Source organism: Crocodylus porosus, unplaced genomic scaffold, assembly GCF_001723895.1.
Source record: "Crocodylus porosus isolate Cpor-Errol unplaced genomic scaffold, CroPor_comp1, whole genome shotgun sequence".
Classification (NCBI taxonomy): domain Eukaryota; kingdom Metazoa; phylum Chordata; order Crocodylia; family Crocodylidae; genus Crocodylus; species Crocodylus porosus.
This window is the reverse complement of record NW_017728936.1, coordinates 11,705,262-11,722,767: the sequence shown is the minus strand read 5'-3', so window position 1 is coordinate 11,722,767 and position 17,506 is coordinate 11,705,262. Positions and strand designations below refer to the sequence as shown.

At 49.9% G+C, this 17,506-nt stretch overlaps 1 protein-coding gene across 1 annotated transcript in view; it reads right to left on the bottom strand.

The window, feature by feature from the left end:
- NCAM1 (neural cell adhesion molecule 1) overlaps nucleotides 1-17,506 on the bottom strand; it is a 215,190-nt gene that overhangs the window by 36,127 nt on the left and 161,557 nt on the right. The window contains 5 exon segments of the mRNA XM_019547130.1: nucleotides 12,160-12,291; nucleotides 13,602-13,772; nucleotides 14,102-14,198; nucleotides 14,650-14,834; nucleotides 15,453-15,603. Coding sequence (XP_019402675.1) covers nucleotides 12,160-12,291; nucleotides 13,602-13,772; nucleotides 14,102-14,198; nucleotides 14,650-14,834; nucleotides 15,453-15,603 — 736 coding nt within the window.

Below are 17,506 nucleotides of genomic sequence, written 5' to 3'. Positions count from 1 at the left end.
TAAGTCTAGCCACCAGCACTGCGAGAGTGGGAACCCCACCCAATGCATCCAGGCTCAAAATCCACGGCACAAAACAAATCATACAGAAGGCATCCCCATTGATAACGTGATGCTCCATGAGTGAGGGGGCAGGTGGAAATGCATTGCACTGGAAGATGAGGATGACAACTGGCATGGCACAGGGAAGGCGGGGATGTTGCTGAGGGTGATGGACAAGTGGACAGACTGTATGGCAGGGGATGCAGGACAGGAGGAACTGCGGAGCTGGTAGAAATACTGTCTCTATTCTTGATTGTCCACTTTCCAAATCACTGGCTGCTTTAAACCTCTCCCTTTTCATGAAAAGAATTTCTCTATCCCTGGACATACATTAAGCATCACGGCCATCTATACTAAGATTACTTTACAGCATTTCAGCAGTGCCTTGGTGGAAACGAGAAACCAGATCTTGGTCTATTTAATGCTATTCTTTGGCAAGCTACATGGTTGTGCTCACTTGGGAAAGCACCAATGGTTACAAAACACACAATCTGAACAGAATTTACCCATCACATGCTTTCATCTTCTCTTCCTTTGTAATTATGTCATACTCAGCATGACAGATCTCCAGGTGGGCAGACTACGCCAGCCAAGAAATCTTTTTTTTCTGCCCATTTTCAGATGAGTCGCTGGAAAGTTATGCATATGGATTTTTTTGGTTTTTGGCAAATACATGGGGCCTGCACTCCATCCTGGAGGGGGGGAAGCTTAGGGAAAGTGAAGCTTAGTCGCTTTCACTTCTTCCAGAAGGGAGATCCGGAGCTGAAGGACAGCTGAGGACAAGGATACGTGTCCAGGTTCCACCGAGTCTCACTTTATTCCTTCAGCTTACAACTAATGGGCAGAGGGGACAGCTTCAAACGATAAGACCGGTTTGTGGGTGAGGCTCAGCGTTCTTTTCCTCTCTTAATGGTGTTAAGTAGTTATTCTATTTTTTGTTTGCCTTAAATTTCATCCTCTCTCCAGCTAAAATAGCAAGGTCAGGGCCATACTTCAGCTGGCAGCAGCACTGATGAGAATAAACTAGGGCAAAGCCTCTCAAACAGCTGCCTGGTTCCAGAGCCTCTTTTTTTTTTGTCTTTATAGCCATCACCATGCTGCGAACAGCTCAGTGTAGCAGTGAACGTGGATGCTATTTACATCAGTGTACTATATAAACTAATGACAATGAGGCAGGAGATGACAAGATTTGCACTGCTTGTAAGGGTCAAGAGCTGAGCTCCCATTCATGGTGAGGAATGAAATCCTATGTACTGCTGTTTGCTGAAGTTTCTGGATGGAAATGGTTGCCTAGGTACTAACTTGCATGAGAAAGCAAAGCGTGTTTCTGCTAAGGAACAAGGGGTGCTCCATGGATGTCTAAAATAGTTAAAATTTCTGAAAGGAGATTTCTGGATTCTTAAGCGTCCAGAAATTGGGGAAAGCAACTGTAATCACTCTCTGCTTCCTGGAAGAGGGAAAGAAAATCTGTGTTAGTCCACCTGTCTATTGCCTGGCCCCGTTCTCAACCCCTCCACAAAAGCTCAGAGAAAGGTGTGATCAGAATGAAAAGTATCCTTCTGCAAAATGGAACTGCTGCCACTTCAAAGCACTGAGAGGAGGAAACTGTTAGCTGTGGCTGCTAGCAGATAAAAGGACAGTTCATGTGGTATGCAAGACCACAGACTACGCTAGGGATACAAACCCTGCTTTTAGCTTCTTTGTCAGTGGCAGACTAACCAAACGCCATTCTGCCCCTAAAATCATGTTATCTAAAAGTAGCGTGTATTTCATGCGTTTAGTATTTCCACTGCACGGCTTGGAGCCCACTGCAAATAAACAGTTTCACCTCAAAGAGCACACGTGTGCATACACACTCACTCACACACGCGCGCACGCACACACATGCATGGAGTGTTACTGAAAATCAGAGTAAGCTCACCGGGTTTGTAGCGGTGATTTGTTCTTCAACACACACATCTGTGCAGCTGCCTGAGACCCCAGTGTGTGCAGAGTTGTAAAGCTAGGTCTCACTAAAAATCATCTTGCCTCATCTCCCAGGATCATACTGCAAGTATCTGCTCAGACTGTGCGTGGTGTATGGGCTGCCATCAGTCTGCTATAGATGCGGGCCAACCCATACGCATGCTCACATGGCCAGCATACAGGCTCACTTCTGCTGGACTCTCAGCTTAAAGGGGCTTTATTTAAAGACAGCTGCTTTGTTTATACAATTAGCCAGTAAAAAGTTGCCATTTTAGCAACTGTTCTTACTCTAAGGAGCTCATCACTGTGGTATGCCCCTTCCCCGAAAGGATGTGCACTGAGCAGAGATTCAGGGGAACCTGGTTCTATTCCCAGCACAGCTACGGGCTCCTTGAGACATCTTACACCAGGCGTTAAACTCAGCCTGTACTTTTGTGCCCCCCCAAGTAGGGGACACCTTGTCTACACCTCACAGGACAAAATCTCTGACAGGCCACAAGTCGCTCAGCTGTTATGGTGGACAAGGGCCATATAATCACTTGGACTGAGACAGCAGGGAAACCCATGCTTCTTGATATGGAATTGCTGCTGAGTTCCTGAGATCTTCCTTCGACATGCCACCGAGATATCGAGGGTGAGAGAAATGATTACAGCAGGCCTCACCCAGGCGCTCTGCTCCCGTGTGGTCTTTTCCTTGGCAAGGAGCCATCTCCTGACCTTCCTCTCATTTTCACCTCTGCAGCTGCAACCGGATTTCCCTCCCTGCTTCTCTAAACGTGCCTGATGGAAAACCGGCATGGAAGACCATTGTTGGGAAGCAAGCGGCATCGCTCACTGACAGGATGCTGTCAGTTCTGAGCAGCTATATTGCTTTTTTTAATTAAAACATTTCCTGTGCTTCTCGTAAACCCGGCATCTCCAATTTCCACCACATGCTTAGAAGGCTGGGGGTGGCATGCTGGGTCCTTAGCGCCAACGTGTTTACACATCCATTAATGCCAGACTGTTGGTTAACAGACATTAAAATAATGAGGCGCAGGGTTTAATTGCCTCGATATAAGAGCTATGCTGTAACAAGCAGCACTCAGACCGAGGGGGAGCAGTTCCCGTTTACTCACTTGCCAGCTCTGTGCTTTTGGATTCAGTAGGAGGCTGGGTTGCTATGGAAACATGAAGGATAGATAGGACATGTAAAGGTGAAGCATAACATGAAAATAAATTATGGAGGGAATAAGAGAGAAAGGGATGAAAGCTAATGGGGGAGAGGAGGGATTGAGGGCTGCACCAAGCCCCTGGCCCAGATTTGGAAGCATCACTTGCAAACTCCGTGGAAGATGCATTGAACTCGGCGTCTCTGCCCCCCGCCCTGGAGCACCCTCAACGCAGGCAAGTGATAAGGGTCTCCTTTGGAAATTAAGGACACAACTTATGCGGGTCTCAGAGGCCTATGATGGACCTGTACCATGCCCTGATTTCTCTGAGGGGCCTGTACCCCTTCCCCCTGAGATCAAATCCTCAAGAAGGAACCAGCTGAAATGGCTGTGGTTTCTCCTGGAGTCTTCAACGCAGTCCTCCCCCGGGTTCTCCAAAGCCCAGTCCACATTCGTCCTACACTCGTCTCTGGCTGCTCCAATGCTAGAGTTGTAAGAGGACTGCTGGGTCCAACATCCAGACTCTGACACTGGACAGCACCAAAAGAAGGTGGCCAGAGGAAGTGCAAGGATAATGATGGGATAGACCTGGATGACGTTACTTCACCTCATTATTTAAGGGGAGTTTATGCTTTGAAGGCTGAAGTTTTATATTTCATCCACACTTGTCATCCATCTAACCAAACTGGGGGGTCCTATTATACAAAGAAGCACCCACTAGTTACCCGAGTCCTCTCAAGGACATTGAGACCTCTCTAAAACCATAAGCTAACTCCCAAGGGTTTGCACAGCCTTCTGCACAGTCCTGGCTGCAAAGTGGAAAGCGAGCAAAAAAGCAGCAGCAAGTCTGGTGCTGAACCTGCCGCACGAACTTTCCATTATGCCTGGGAATTGGTAGGCAGGGGCAGAAGGCTTTAACACAACATGCCCTGTCCCCTGCTGCTTGGGGTACAGCCACCAGGCTCCTTTAACCTGTTATGTATTGCCTCTTTATACATTCTTCTTCTTTCATCCTTACGGGGAAGTGAGGAGGAATCTAGGGTGCTCGGGCAATAGGGGCACTCTTCACTTTCCTCTCTCCAAGAAAAAGAACAGCATCAGAGGAAGCAGGGAAATGCAGAGTGTGTGCAGGTTGACAGAAGGCGTCTTTGAGGGGGTGGCAGAATAAAGAGCCCTTCTAAATGTTATTGACAGCACTGACTGCTCCACGTTAGAGAAAAGCAGATCGTACAATTGCTGAATGCCAGCCTCTCCCCTGCAAAGCTTTAGGAAAGATGATCCAGAGGAAAGCAATTTTCCAGCTCCAAATGCCACGGGGAATTGCAGCACAGCTGAGAGGGACTGCAGTGCTATTCTGCAGAGCCGCAGTTTGCAACCTTTTCTGGCTATGGGCTGGAATGCCCCACGCTAGGTGAGGGAGGTGGGTGGGCACTAAGACCTGGCCGCTGCTTGTCCCCAGGGCAGGATGGGGAGAGCACTGGCAGCCGAAGACCTCCACTGCCTAAGGCTCCCAAATCTGGCCCATGGGCTGTATGTAGGTTTCCAACCCCTGCTATAGAGCATCTCTACTAAAAAAACAAAGCAAAGGCACTATGGCTTCCCAATGGAGAGGACTCTGGGAAAGGCTGCAAGCTGATGGCCAGGCTGCTAGGGCTGGGATTAAGTCTTTCTCCTTTCCCATGCTGGTCCCAACCGGAGTCTTTCCGAGAAGCAGGAGACCTTTGCGTGCTGCAGCGTAAATCTGATTACGCAGATTATAAAAGATGAAATGGGATACAAAGAAATGACTTTTCCTTCTGGCCCCCCAGGGAGTGATGGAGCAGCAAGGCTTAGGGAGTCCTTCACTGTTGATCTTTTTGGCATTCCCTTTTTCAGCTAAGAGGCTGCACTCTGCCTCACAGAATGAGTCAGGCACCATCCTCCCATCACAGGTGCTGAAACCCATAAAACAGCCAGTGGGAATGGAAAGCACAACGCCACGGGTGCTAATAGCTAATCCATGGCACAAGTCCCCACTGACCTCACTACGGGCACGATTCCATCGGACCTCTCCACTGACCGCCTTTCACCTGCCAGCACGGTCGGCTGGGCAGGCGGTCACTTGTATCCATCGCTGTGACATTTGCCCATTTCCCTCTAGCAGGACAGGTTAGTTTCCGCCCAGATAAAAGGAAACGACGTTAGGCAGACGGCATCGCAAGCAGCGACGAAATACATGCAAAGCAAAGCAGCACGCAGATAACACTCCTATCATACTCACTGTCTGCTAAGCGGGAGGTGGGGGCAGCAGTAGTTGCTAAAGGGAGAGAAAGGACGGTGAGAGGGGGAAGAAACTTCTGTTGCACGCTGCCAAGGAAGGAAGTCTGGAAGGAATGACTTGGCAAGCTTCCCTGGAGTAGGGCTTTGAGAGACAAGAGATGGGCACTGCCAGTGAGAGAGACCTGGAGCACAAGCTTGGTGCTAGGCAAGGCCTGTGCTCCAGATCCTGTGGACATCATGGAAACTAATTTTGTTTCAGTATATCCTCTCTGAATACCATCGGCTTACTGCAGGTCCAGCTGTAATCCACAGGTCCGAGCCACTGTCCCGTGAAGCTAGCTACCGGATCAGGCCTCTTGCGAAGGACAGCAGCAACATTTATCGTCTTTCCACCTGGTTTAGACACGGGGAATGTGTCTTGCTATTTTAAAACAGGAGGATTCCTCAATTCAGGGCCCTGCAGACACACAGGGGTAAAAGTGAATGCCATCCTCTAATCAGTCTTCTGTTGGATTGAACTGCAACCTTGGACTCTGATCGTATCGCTCATTCTTTTGTGGATGTGGGGATTATTCGCCAGCATTTCTCTTTTAAGAAACCACGCTTTTTAAACATGTGCTTCTTAATTCTCCTTTCTGAGCCTCACCTGCACAGCAGCAAGGGATGCTCGGGCCTTGAAAATCAGCAACGGGCATGGGGCAAACGTGAAGCTCATGTTTGTTTTCCAGCAGTTACGAGGAATGCTTAAAACATGAGTCACAAGGGGAAAAAAATAATCCCAACCAAACCAAACCATATTTTCCTCTTGCACGATTACTATCAACAATCTGGGACCTCACATTTCCTAAAGGCTAAGATAACATGGCTATATCGTGGGGACTACTGAAAGAACCCCATGCTGCCAGCCCAGCAAATGCTAAAAGCTTTGTCGCTTCAGACATTTGAAATTTTGAGCAAAAAAGCAGAGAGAATGGCCGAAGTTGGCTGAAATGAAAATGCAGCTCTGATATTCCTCTCTACAAAGCCTTTTGGGACAGCTCTGCAGTTTCCACATGATAGTAGCCCCTATTCCTCAAACAGATCTGAGAAATCCACTCAGATGAGAACTTCCTCATTTGTTCCCAATGGATTTAGTTCAACAGGGACCAAACAATGGTTAAAATGAAGTTCTCGGTGTGTGTACTCAGTGTAGCTACTTTATAGCCACTCTTCTCATTTTAGTTTTCCCTGTGTATACTAGATACAGCATCTAATCAGTCACATGAAAGCAGACGCCTTCCATTTCATGGATTTTCCATGGCTGTATCCATTTTCAGCCTTTCAGTCCCCAATGGCACAGCAAATTAAGAGGTAGCATTCCAGCAATTAAATTCTAAAGGTTATCAGCTCAATCACTGAAAGATTTAGTGTCAAATCTTAACAATACTGTCTCTCCAATCTTTATTCCTCCTACTGTCTTCAAACTGCAATCAGTATTTTCTTAATCAAGCAGACTGCAAGTTTTCCATCTGGTGACATTTTGACAAGAGATGCATGAAAAATTGTGCCCTGAGCTTAGACGATTTGAGGAGCTGTGGCTTTTTGTTGGCATGTCACCAATTAGCCACACTCCCAGGTTAATGGTATAACAGTCACGGTCCTGCTTACTGTCGCTTTCTTCCGTGCAACAAAACATCTCTCATTTGGCAGTCGGATGTGTTCTTCGTAGGCCAGTGGCCCCCAACCCACAGACAAGGCTACATCCATGGCTCTCCAGCGCAGCTTGCAACTGCAGGCAATTAAAAGGTTAAAAGAGAGGCTGACAGGCAAAGCAAAATACTGACTCTCAGTATTGCTGCCCAGAGGCCAGCAAGGGTTAGGAACCACTGGCTTTGCTCCGACATGCCCTGTGAATGCTCCATTGCTATAATGTATTAATGCAAACAAAGTTCAGGCAGTTGAAGCCAGCCAAGGTCACCTTCCTGGCTTAGAGTGCATCCCATTTACCAGGATGTCCCTATTAATTCTTAGACACCAAGAATCAGCTTTTCCTGATGTGATTTGCTAATTCAAAGCGCATTAGCACGAACGCAGGCGCTTCCGACCCGCTGGGCACAAAGATGTCAAATGGAATTTGGGACTGCACCCAGTGGACAAGATTGTATTTATTCTTCAAACATTCCCCACTGCCTCGGATCCTCTCGTTCAGGACCAGATGTCAGCTCCATCATGCAAGAGGCGGGAGCACCACATAAAGTACTGGCTGTGCAGTCACAGCCCAGGAGCCCGCGGCACCTTGGGCACTTTTAAAACTCACTTGTGTTCTCCAAGTAGGTGGCTGCAGCCTTCTTAAACAGGCCTGTACTCCCTTTGCTTTGTATTGCCTACCTACGCCAACGTTAGCATCAAGCACCTCCGTGGGTTCCTGCTCCCGTAAGAGGTTTCCCTCGAGGAAGTCGGGGAATGCGTGCACAGCCTCAGTGAAACTGGTAGCTGTCGTGCAACAGCCGGCAATGCTGCTCAGTGTTCACAGACACTCCTTAGAGGGCAGATTCACAGCTGTTGTGTTACCTCCTCCACAAGCTAGGCCAAAACGTTCAGGAAGACAAAAACCACCCCACTGTGGCTTCAGGACGTTGTGACGTCTCCTTAGGACAGAGTGCTGTTCCCTCGCCCCACACAGCTACACTGCCAACAGGTTTTTATCTCAGGTGGAAGTTCTTCAAGCCACCCGGACGCTCCCATCAACTAAAAGTGGTTTGGCTCTTTAATTCTTTAAACCCATTACTTTAAGACATGGCTGGGGATGTTGACTTTATTGCTAAGTCAGCCTTCAAACCACAAGCCATTTAAGTGCTGCCGTCTTGCTTCTCTCATGGTCAAGCAGAACTGGTTGAGTCACTCCAGCATTTTATAAAACACATTTGGGGAGGTTTCACCTCTAATAGATTTTGTTTATTTTGTAATTTTTTTTCCTGCCAAAGTTAAACAAAATCTTCTGAGCTGCACATCCAAGAGGATGGTACTGATCTTCAATGCATGGACTGATTTACACATCATCATTATCATTCCTTGTCTGGGGCCAGCTGACCGCCTCTCAAGGGACACTGCACTCGCTCACAGACCAGTGGCTCCCTGGTTTCCATGGGATGCTGGAGGGAGAGGTGCTTTTGCTCTTCCCCAGGAGGGCAGAGCCAGTCCCTAAAGGATCATCATTAACTACTCGGGAGTTCACCTGCTTTCAGGTGTTTGGTCCCTAAAACAGATTCCAGCCACCTGGACTCTGTAATCCCAGGAAAAATGACTTTGTGCCCAGCCTGGCCTGCACAGACTCTATGAAGGCCAGTCTTTGTGGGTGTTCATCATTCCCAGGGGTGTCTGCACAACGACCTCTCCGAGATGGTGAGGGATATTCCAATCAAACCTCCAGCTTCGTTTCTCCCCATTTCCTGTCACTCTACATCCTTCTCCTCCTTTCACACTGTCCCCTAAAGGTAGGACACCTGCCCACTGCGCTGCAGCAACCATCTTCACCTGTCTCTCCCCTCCAGCCCTGTGTCTGCAGCCTGGCCTCTCATTTCCCGCCTCCATGGACTCTGCCTGCTCCAGCAGTCACGCTATAGGAGCTGTATCACGCAGCTGTGCAGACGAGACAGACTCCTCAGGGCAGCAGCACAGACCAGGCAGAGTCCACTGACGAGCCACCTGCATCAGCAGCTCTACGTAAATGGCAAAGGTCATCACCAAGCAGAAGATACGCTCCTGTTCCGACCCCCGAGTCCAGACGGCAGCGCCATGCTTCAAAACCCAATGAAAAATTCCCTGCTACAGTCTTGATTTAACTCTGTTGCTATAAGAGCCACAGAACTGTCACCTGATGATGAGTATGTGGTTTGGCAGGCACGTCTGTAGATGAGGCCAAGAACAAGGTTCCAGACATCCTTTTTTCCTGCTTAATTCAGTTCTTTCTTTCCTTTCCTGCAGTACTCGTCATCGCAGAGTCCGAGTGCCTGTCCCTTTATCTCCCCTGTGTATCGTCACTGTTGTACGACTCAGAATGAGCTACCAAACCATTTGCCCGACGGATATAATGCTAACTATGATTAACTCTGTATGAGGGATAAATTACTTCTGCTCAAATTAAGAGGCTCTGAACAATTTAGGCAGCACAGTGCCCATGTGTCCAGGCAGCACAATACGTAGTTTCCTCCTCGCTGACCCTTGCCTATTTTTAACTGTTGCAATCGCAAATTCTGTCCATCCACCTGTCTAGTCATCCATCGGTTTCTACACGCACCTCTAAAGTTGTCTGCCAATCCACTTTCATCTTTCCCGGGATCCAACAACCTGCATGTTTTTCTCTAGCATCACAGGACTTGACTGCCCATTGCTCAAGTAAACCATGACTGAAGACCCCACTTAAATCCTGGCCTCACTGAAGACCAGCGACAAACCCTTGTTGACTTCAGTGAGGCAAGGATCCCCACTTTACATTTGCTAACGTGTTGGGGGAAAGTTTCAATAACTGAAAAGGGTAAATTTCACAAAACAAAAATCTAGTGAGAAAAGCACTTGAAAGATTGCAACTATAATTCCAGGAACAGCACTGGCTTACCAGGATGCATGTTCTAATGCAGGATACTATTTCATCCCATTGACGTGGCATCGCTCAGCTACCACCTTGTAATGAAAGCCTGAAAGGCAGCAACAGCTATGGGACACACGGCGAGTTCTGATTTGACTAGGTCTGAATGACGAGGACAAAAGGCACCAAATGAATAAACACAGAAACCCATAATTAATCCTCTCCGATTTCATTTGGACTCATCCTCCTCCTGGTGAAGAAGACAATGTGTTTATAAACTAAAAAGAAAGCAGGGCAATCCCATTCAACTGCTGGAGGACTAAAGTGCCACCAAAGCTAATGCCAGGTAAAGTGAAGGGTGAAAAAAATGGACTCTTCTCCAAATTTTGTGTGTTCATACTTCCAAGATTTGAAAAAAAAAAAATCAAAAAAAAAATCAAAAAAAAAAAAAATCTAAATTTTGAAAAATCTCTACAAGCCTTTTTAGCCAGTGTAGAAGTCATTTAAACTTGGTGGAGATTGTTTCTTGGGGTTTTTTTCCTCCTTCCCAATGTACGTATGTTATTTTTTTTAAAAAAAAAGCCAGTTCTACCTAAGAAGTCTTCTACTGTTCTGCTCTGCAGTGTGTTGGCTATTAAGAAAAATAACCACAAGTTACAAATATTGGGTATTGCATGCGGTACAATGGGGAAAAGATGCTAAACTCTTGGTCCAGCTCTACGAAGAGCAACATTAACCAGAGCAGGATGGCTACTCTAGTGTCAGTGCTGTTAGCAGGAGGACTTTGAGCTACTTCACCTCTAAGGAGAAGAAGAGGGAAGACAGACTAAGTTAAATGCTACAACTATGGTGTGTTAGGGGAGCACTCCAAGAATGGTCAGAGGGAGGCAGAGGCACTTACGTGAGAGAGGGATGCCTGCAGTTTTCCATGGATGAGACACAGGTGAAAAGAAAAGACAGAGATGGACCCCAAAAAAAAGAGAGAGATGTAAAAGAGCTGAAAATAGGCAACAGAAACCACAGAGCTGGACATTCAAAATAACCAGCACTGCACTGAATTCCACGTTGCAGAGAAGGGCGAGGTAGTGGGACTGCTGCGACAGGGTGGAGGAGGAATACAAGAGCTGGCTTGTGGCCCAGGGTCATCGTGGAGCAGGTTCTGGTTCAGTGCTTCTGGCGGAGGACAGCCAGCTACAGGACCATGCAGGACTCCCAGGGGAAGTGGGCTGGGGTCACCCTGGAAGCGTGACAGCTGGGAGCTTACAGCAAGCGCCTCAGCAGGAACACAGTTAGCCTGAGAAGGATCAGGAGATGGGGATGCCTCCAGGAACACGGATGTGATGGTGGAGGGGAGCGGGGAGGTGACCGCTGGAGTGAAATGAGGGGATGAATGGAGCAGGAATATCCAAGCTGTCATCTCAGGCTGACCTGGGATACGAAGTCCATGGCTAGCGTGAGGGGAACCTTGTAAAGCAAACCTCAGCTCTCCCTTCCTGGATCTAGTCCACCACCTTTAGCCGCATGGACATTATTTTCTCTCCCCCCCAACCCCGCTAGCAGCCCTTCCAAGGCTGAACTAGCCTTCTGTTCCTTAGGATTTCACTCTTGATTCAAGCCAGGGGAGACCCAAACTGCGCAGAAGCTCTGCCCACCACAGACAGAGATGCTTCGAACAGCAGGCACCGAGAAATCCCCTTGCATGTTCCCTGAGCCCTGAGAGACCACAGACTGCAGGAGCATGAAAAAAACCCAAAACTTTCTGTCATTTCATGCCCTTTCCTGCAGCTGCCTCTACCCCTCTTTGTTGCTCTGTTAATAGCCCCCGCATAGCACAAAGCCAGCTGCTGCTGGTAAGGGGAGACCAGCCTCTCTCAATGGGCTGCATGCCTGCATTATTAAAATGCCCTTGGACTGCCTGCCCAGATCCTCTGGATAGCCAAGTGTTTGGTGCGGCGAGCCAGTTGCAGCCCAGAGCAATGCTCACCTCTCACCCCCCATCCTCAGAAGAGACAAAATATTAATAATGAAAGCCAGCAAAACCCTAAACTCTCAACAAACTTTGCAAAGGGTGGGTATAGGGAGATCTGCAAGAGAAAGGGTTGTCACATGAGTATGGCAAAGAGCCTGGAGAAAGGCAAAGACCAAGTCACAGAGGCATTACAAGGACATGGCTGTACTTACGAACTGGCTGGGTCTTGAATTCTGACAAGGTGCTGATCTCCCCCAAGCCCTTGCCGTTGACAGCGGACAGTCGCACCACATAGGTGGTCTCTGGTTTCAGGCCTGTGATGGTGATGATGCCCTCCATGTTTGCTGCGGGAGAAATGGGGGTGGGTTGGAGACAAGGGGGCAGGGGTTGAATCGACAGCACGGATACATTTCACGTCCTACAATCTGAAGCACATTCAGCTAAGGTCCGGTTGTGTCCAGCCTTGCACGACCGCCCCAGAGAACAGAAAGGTGCCAGGGCCCTCCCCACTGGGTAGCTTAGTGCAGGAGGGCATCATGCCCTGAATGCAGGGTCTGGCAGCAGAGTGAAGAGCATCCGAAGCACCTGGCATGGCTTGGGACCTGGAAGGACCACAAGGGCAGGGGTGGCAGTGGCACTGTGAACACTGCATCTACCTGCACACAGCATAAACCCAGGCCCATTCCCTCTGAGGGAAAGGACGGGCTGCTGTCTTGTTTTCAATATTTATGGGACCCTTTCAGATACCTCCCGTTAGTCCAGATACCAGAACCTCCACATGACCCTGAGCCATCACCTTGGAAAGATTCATTGTTCCTGATACACTTGAAAGCACAGAGCCTGGAAGATCCAGGGACTGAAGGCAAAAAGCAGTCCAGGAATTTGTCTTCCGAACTCCTGATGAACTATTCCAGAGCTAAGAGCCCTGTCTGAGGAGGGGCTACTGCCCTCCCCCAGCGACCAAGCTGGGAGGCTCTGACTTATGAACCAAAGCAAGGTTGTAACTGTCTGAATGGTAAAAAAAAAACAACCCTATTTCTGCTTCACAGAACAGAAGGAAAAGGTTGACATCCCAAACTCACTCTGGCACTGACCACACAATTCCCATCAGGGTATGAACCAGAGATTTTAGCTGCCTGAGACTAGGGGGGACTTAAATCCAATCTGAGTTAAATTGAGTTAAAACCTATTTCTCCGCCTGCCAGCTTCCCCAGCCCAAAGCAGCCTGGGCTTGTGGGACTCCAGGCTGGCTGTAAGGCATGCATGTTTGCACAGGCTGCTGTGATGGGGTAGGGGTGGATGGCGGTCGAGTCCTGCTGGGAGGACTGTGATGTTCTGATGACTGTTTAATTTTTGTAGTTTACAGCACAAGCATCAAGAGCCTTGGGCAAGGGCAAAGTCCCTTTACTTCAGCTCAAACCAAATCACATGCATTCATAACCACTACCACATACAGCAATGGAGACTGAGTGGTGTCTGAATGCTACGTGCAATGCTGGTCTCCCTGACGCAGATGGGATGCTGGAGAATGAGGTGGGGCTCAGCTGTGGGAAAGGCTGGGATCCTTGGCAGTGGGATTCCCACGCTCCAAAGACACCGAGAGTCTCCTGAGATGGTGAGAGAGAGAGAAAAAAGGAAGAGCTCAGGCCCCTACCTTCTTTGGCATCGTACCACCTGAAGCGCCACTCCTCCTCGCCCAGCACTCGCCACTCCGCCTTGTACTTGAGGATGGGCACCCCGCCGGTGGCCTCGGGCTCATCAAACTCCACCTGGGCACTGCTGGAGTAGGGCTCCACTCTGTTAATGTACGGAGAAGACGGAGTATCTGGGGGAGGAAGGGAGGTAAGTGGTGAGGTGGAGCAGGGAGGTAGCAGGCACCCCCCTGTCTGGGCAGGTGCCAGAGGCTGTGCTGGGAGCCACTGCCTGATACCTGTTTGGAGCTCTCACCCAGCAAAGCCCAGTCCCGCCTGCCCAGGAGGTCGGTTATGGGGGCTCTGAGAAGGCAGAAAGGTCTGTCAAAAAGAAGGCCTTTTGCTTCGTCCCTCCAGCTCGCCACGGCCTGAAGCCCCTCCCCAGCTATGGACAGCTCTCACAGGGTGGTCCCAGGAACCACTGCCTGATATCAGTTTAGGTCTCCTGGGACAAGCTACTCACCTGCTTGCACGAGGATGAACTCGGAGGACTCCTGGCCGATGCGGTTCACGGCAGTGCAGTTATAGTTCCCGAAGTCGTTCTCAGAGTCCGGTGTCACCTGGGGGCCAAGGGAGCACCAGTGTAGCTCCTTACTGCTGCTCTGCACTGGTGTAAGTGAGAGGAGAACCAGGCTCCATCCCCATGCCCCCAACCCCTTCTGCCTTTGATTGTGTCCCAGAAACAAAAGGGGTGTGCTGAGCCTCAAAGACAAATGGAGTTGGACCACAGGCTCAGAAACTAGGTGGATGGGGGCAGAAAAAGCAATAGCCAGAAGGCAAGGAAAAAAAAGGAAAGTGCATTTCCATCCTACGTCAAGGCCTGCCCTCTCCTACCTGCCAGGTAACCCCCCACTCTTCCCTAAAGGCTGGAGATTTTTAATCCCCAATGACTGACAGCATACAACAGAGCAGCCCTGGGGTTTTCCCTTCAGGACTCAGCATCAAGAATAAGTTAATCCTTTGTGGTGATGTGGAGTCCAAGCAGTCACCCGCTCTGCGCCCCCGTCTCACCTCCAGGTAGCTGGCAGATGGGGTGTTGTAGATCTTGATGTTGCTGTAGTTGGAGCTTGGAAGCAGCTGCCCATCCCGAAACCAGGAGATGACGGCACTGGGGTAGGCAAACACCTCGCAGGTGATGTTGACTTGATTTCCCTCCCAGGTGTAGACGGCCACAGGGCCCTGAAGCTTGGGGGCATCTGGAAACAAAGACCACGTTGTTTAATGCAAGAGGAGAAGCAATGCCTTGCCATAGCCTCATTCTTTTTCCTTACTGTCTGAAGGGCTGGGCAGGCAGCATGCTGTGCCCCAGGGAGGGAGAGCAATCCTTCTGCCCCTGGGAAGTAGAGGGTAAGGGAGGGCAGTGCCTCCCACAGGGGACAGGACACGGAGCAATCTTCCTTACTGCCTGTCAGGCTGGGGGAAGGGCATTTGGAAGCAGAGGAGGGGAACGGGATTTAATGGCCCAGCAGCATTAAATGCATCAACACCATGGAACAGCTCAGCTCCGTAACCACTGGAGGTACAAACCTCACCATAAGCACCACAGGCCAGATCCCAAGGACCTGCGAAGGAGCCGTGCTGACACCAGCTGAGGCCTGTCCGTCACGCAGCCATTTATCAAGTGCCCCATCTCTTCTTCTTTCCTGATCCCAGGTCATGCTGCCTTCTGTTTTAGAACTGCCTATTCTGTGGCTGCCCAAACTGCTCTGGCATTTCCGCAGCTGGCAAAGCCACTGCTCCTGGGATCCCCAAACCTCTTTGGTCAGCGGGGCTCTTGTGGAGTAAATATCCCAGCCATGCCGCCCCCTCCTTACACTGCACTTCGAGGTACATGGCCTGCGAGTCCTGCCCAATGGTGTTGCTCGCTGTGCACACGTATTCTCCAGCGTCCGTGTACTGAATGTCTTTAAGCGTGAGGGAAGACACTCGGGCATGGCTGCGGACCACGATGCGTCCATCCAGAGTCTAGCAGGAAAGGAAGGTGAGAGTCAGAGCAAGGCTGGAGCCGCTCAGGGCAGACAGCGTGGGGACGCCACATGGCTGGGGAATCAGGTATGAATCCAAATCTACCTCCTGTCCACCCCCAGCCCTGTAAGCGCTCAGAAATTTGGAAGCAATCTCCTAAGAGCAGTTGGGGACTGCCCACAGGGGAAACCTACAACGGCAGCAATACCGCTCCTTGCTGCTTCAGGCTGAATGCAGCAATTCCTGAACACCCAGGGGTGGGTGAGAAGCAAAGTGTCTCATACATGTCTGAGGAAAGGTGAACATGCACAAAGCACCCCCAGCATTCAGAGTTTGAGCACAAGGCCCAGTGCTACTCTAGGGAAGACACTTCTGACTGCCCCACACTTCTGGAGAAGCCTGTCCTCATTGCTAGTCTCCAACGGGCCCAAAGCTCAGAGAGCCCTGACTCTTTTTTCTCTTGTACTCACTTTACACCAACACGTCTCCTTATTTCTGTTTGGCACTGGCATAGACAGGGTGACCATACATTCTGGTTTGCCTGGGACAGTCCCAGATTTTGAAGGCCAATCCCAAATGGTTGGCAAACATTAACATGAGAGTCCTGGCGCAGAGGCGTGGGGCGCAGTCCGGCAGGAAGGAGGAGCAGCATGGTGCACCAGGCAGGTCCGTCACCCTGCCAGGCTGGGCCCGTGCCTCTGCCCTTGCCTGCAGCAGCACCACTGACTTGGGAGAGGCAGGGGAAGTGTTTTGGATGTCCCAGATTTCCTGCTGGTCACCCTAGATATAGAGGAGGCTGAGGCCCCTGAGCCTATGAAAGTAGCTCAAGGTCTGCAAGCAGGACTGGGAAAGAAGCGACCCATCTAATACTCCCATTTAACGTTCTCTTGGGGTCTGTGACTTTAAACCAGTCCAGTAATGGAAGTGGCTGGCTTTGAGCCAGGCTCAAAATTGCTCCCATGCTGCACAGGAGCATATGAATGGCAGTGGTACACAGATAAGGGGCATTAAATCCAGGTCACGAGTCGCTGAGAGATCACAGCCATCCCTCCCTGCCTCTGCCTCTGTTAAAATCATCTCCTTTTCCCTTCACAGCTGAAACCTCCCCAAGCCATACCAGCAGAGCAGTTGAAGTGCTCCTGCTCCCCACCTGCACCCTCACAGACCTGCAGGAGTGTCACCCTCCCCTGATCTACCCTAGTACTGGGGCACAGCTCCTGGTGCCTTTGCCTTGCCTAATATTCAAACCATAAGCACCTCACCGCAGGCACTTTGCTGTCCTGTTTGTCGAGCAGGTAACATGCTTCTGGGCACTATATACAGACAAGGTTGGGCTGCCTTATGCAAGCACCTGCGAGCACTGCTGGCACCAGTAAGGGCTGCAAGTCCCCAGCGCTCTCAGATGAAGCTGGAGCCGAGTTAGATGATAGATTCCCAAGAACTGAGGTACTCAGAGCTTTACAAGAGAGCTTTCTCAGGACCTGGCTCTTCTGGGGCACAGGCACCTTCTTGTGCAGAGCTGACAGCCCCTAAGCAGGGAAACTTGCACTTCAATATGAGCGGGGTTGACTGGCTCTTAATAAGGTACGCTTGGATGACACCACACACCTTCTCCAGCACCACCCGAATCGCTTGCCTCAGCACATGTGTCATTTAAGCCAGTCAAGCCTCATATCCAGAAAGTAAAATATCAATCAATCAGTCTTCATCGATAACCCATGGAAAACAACAGTGTTGCCCTGTTCCTTCTCGCATCCAGGTAGATGCCGTGGGCTGAACCCTCTCCTGGTGTGGGCTCTAGGGAATGTACAACTATGTGCCTCAAAGGGCAGCAGCTTTGTGGGAGCCTCACCGCAGAGAGGTAGTGAGCTATGCCACATCACTGACACGGCTGTTCTCTGCA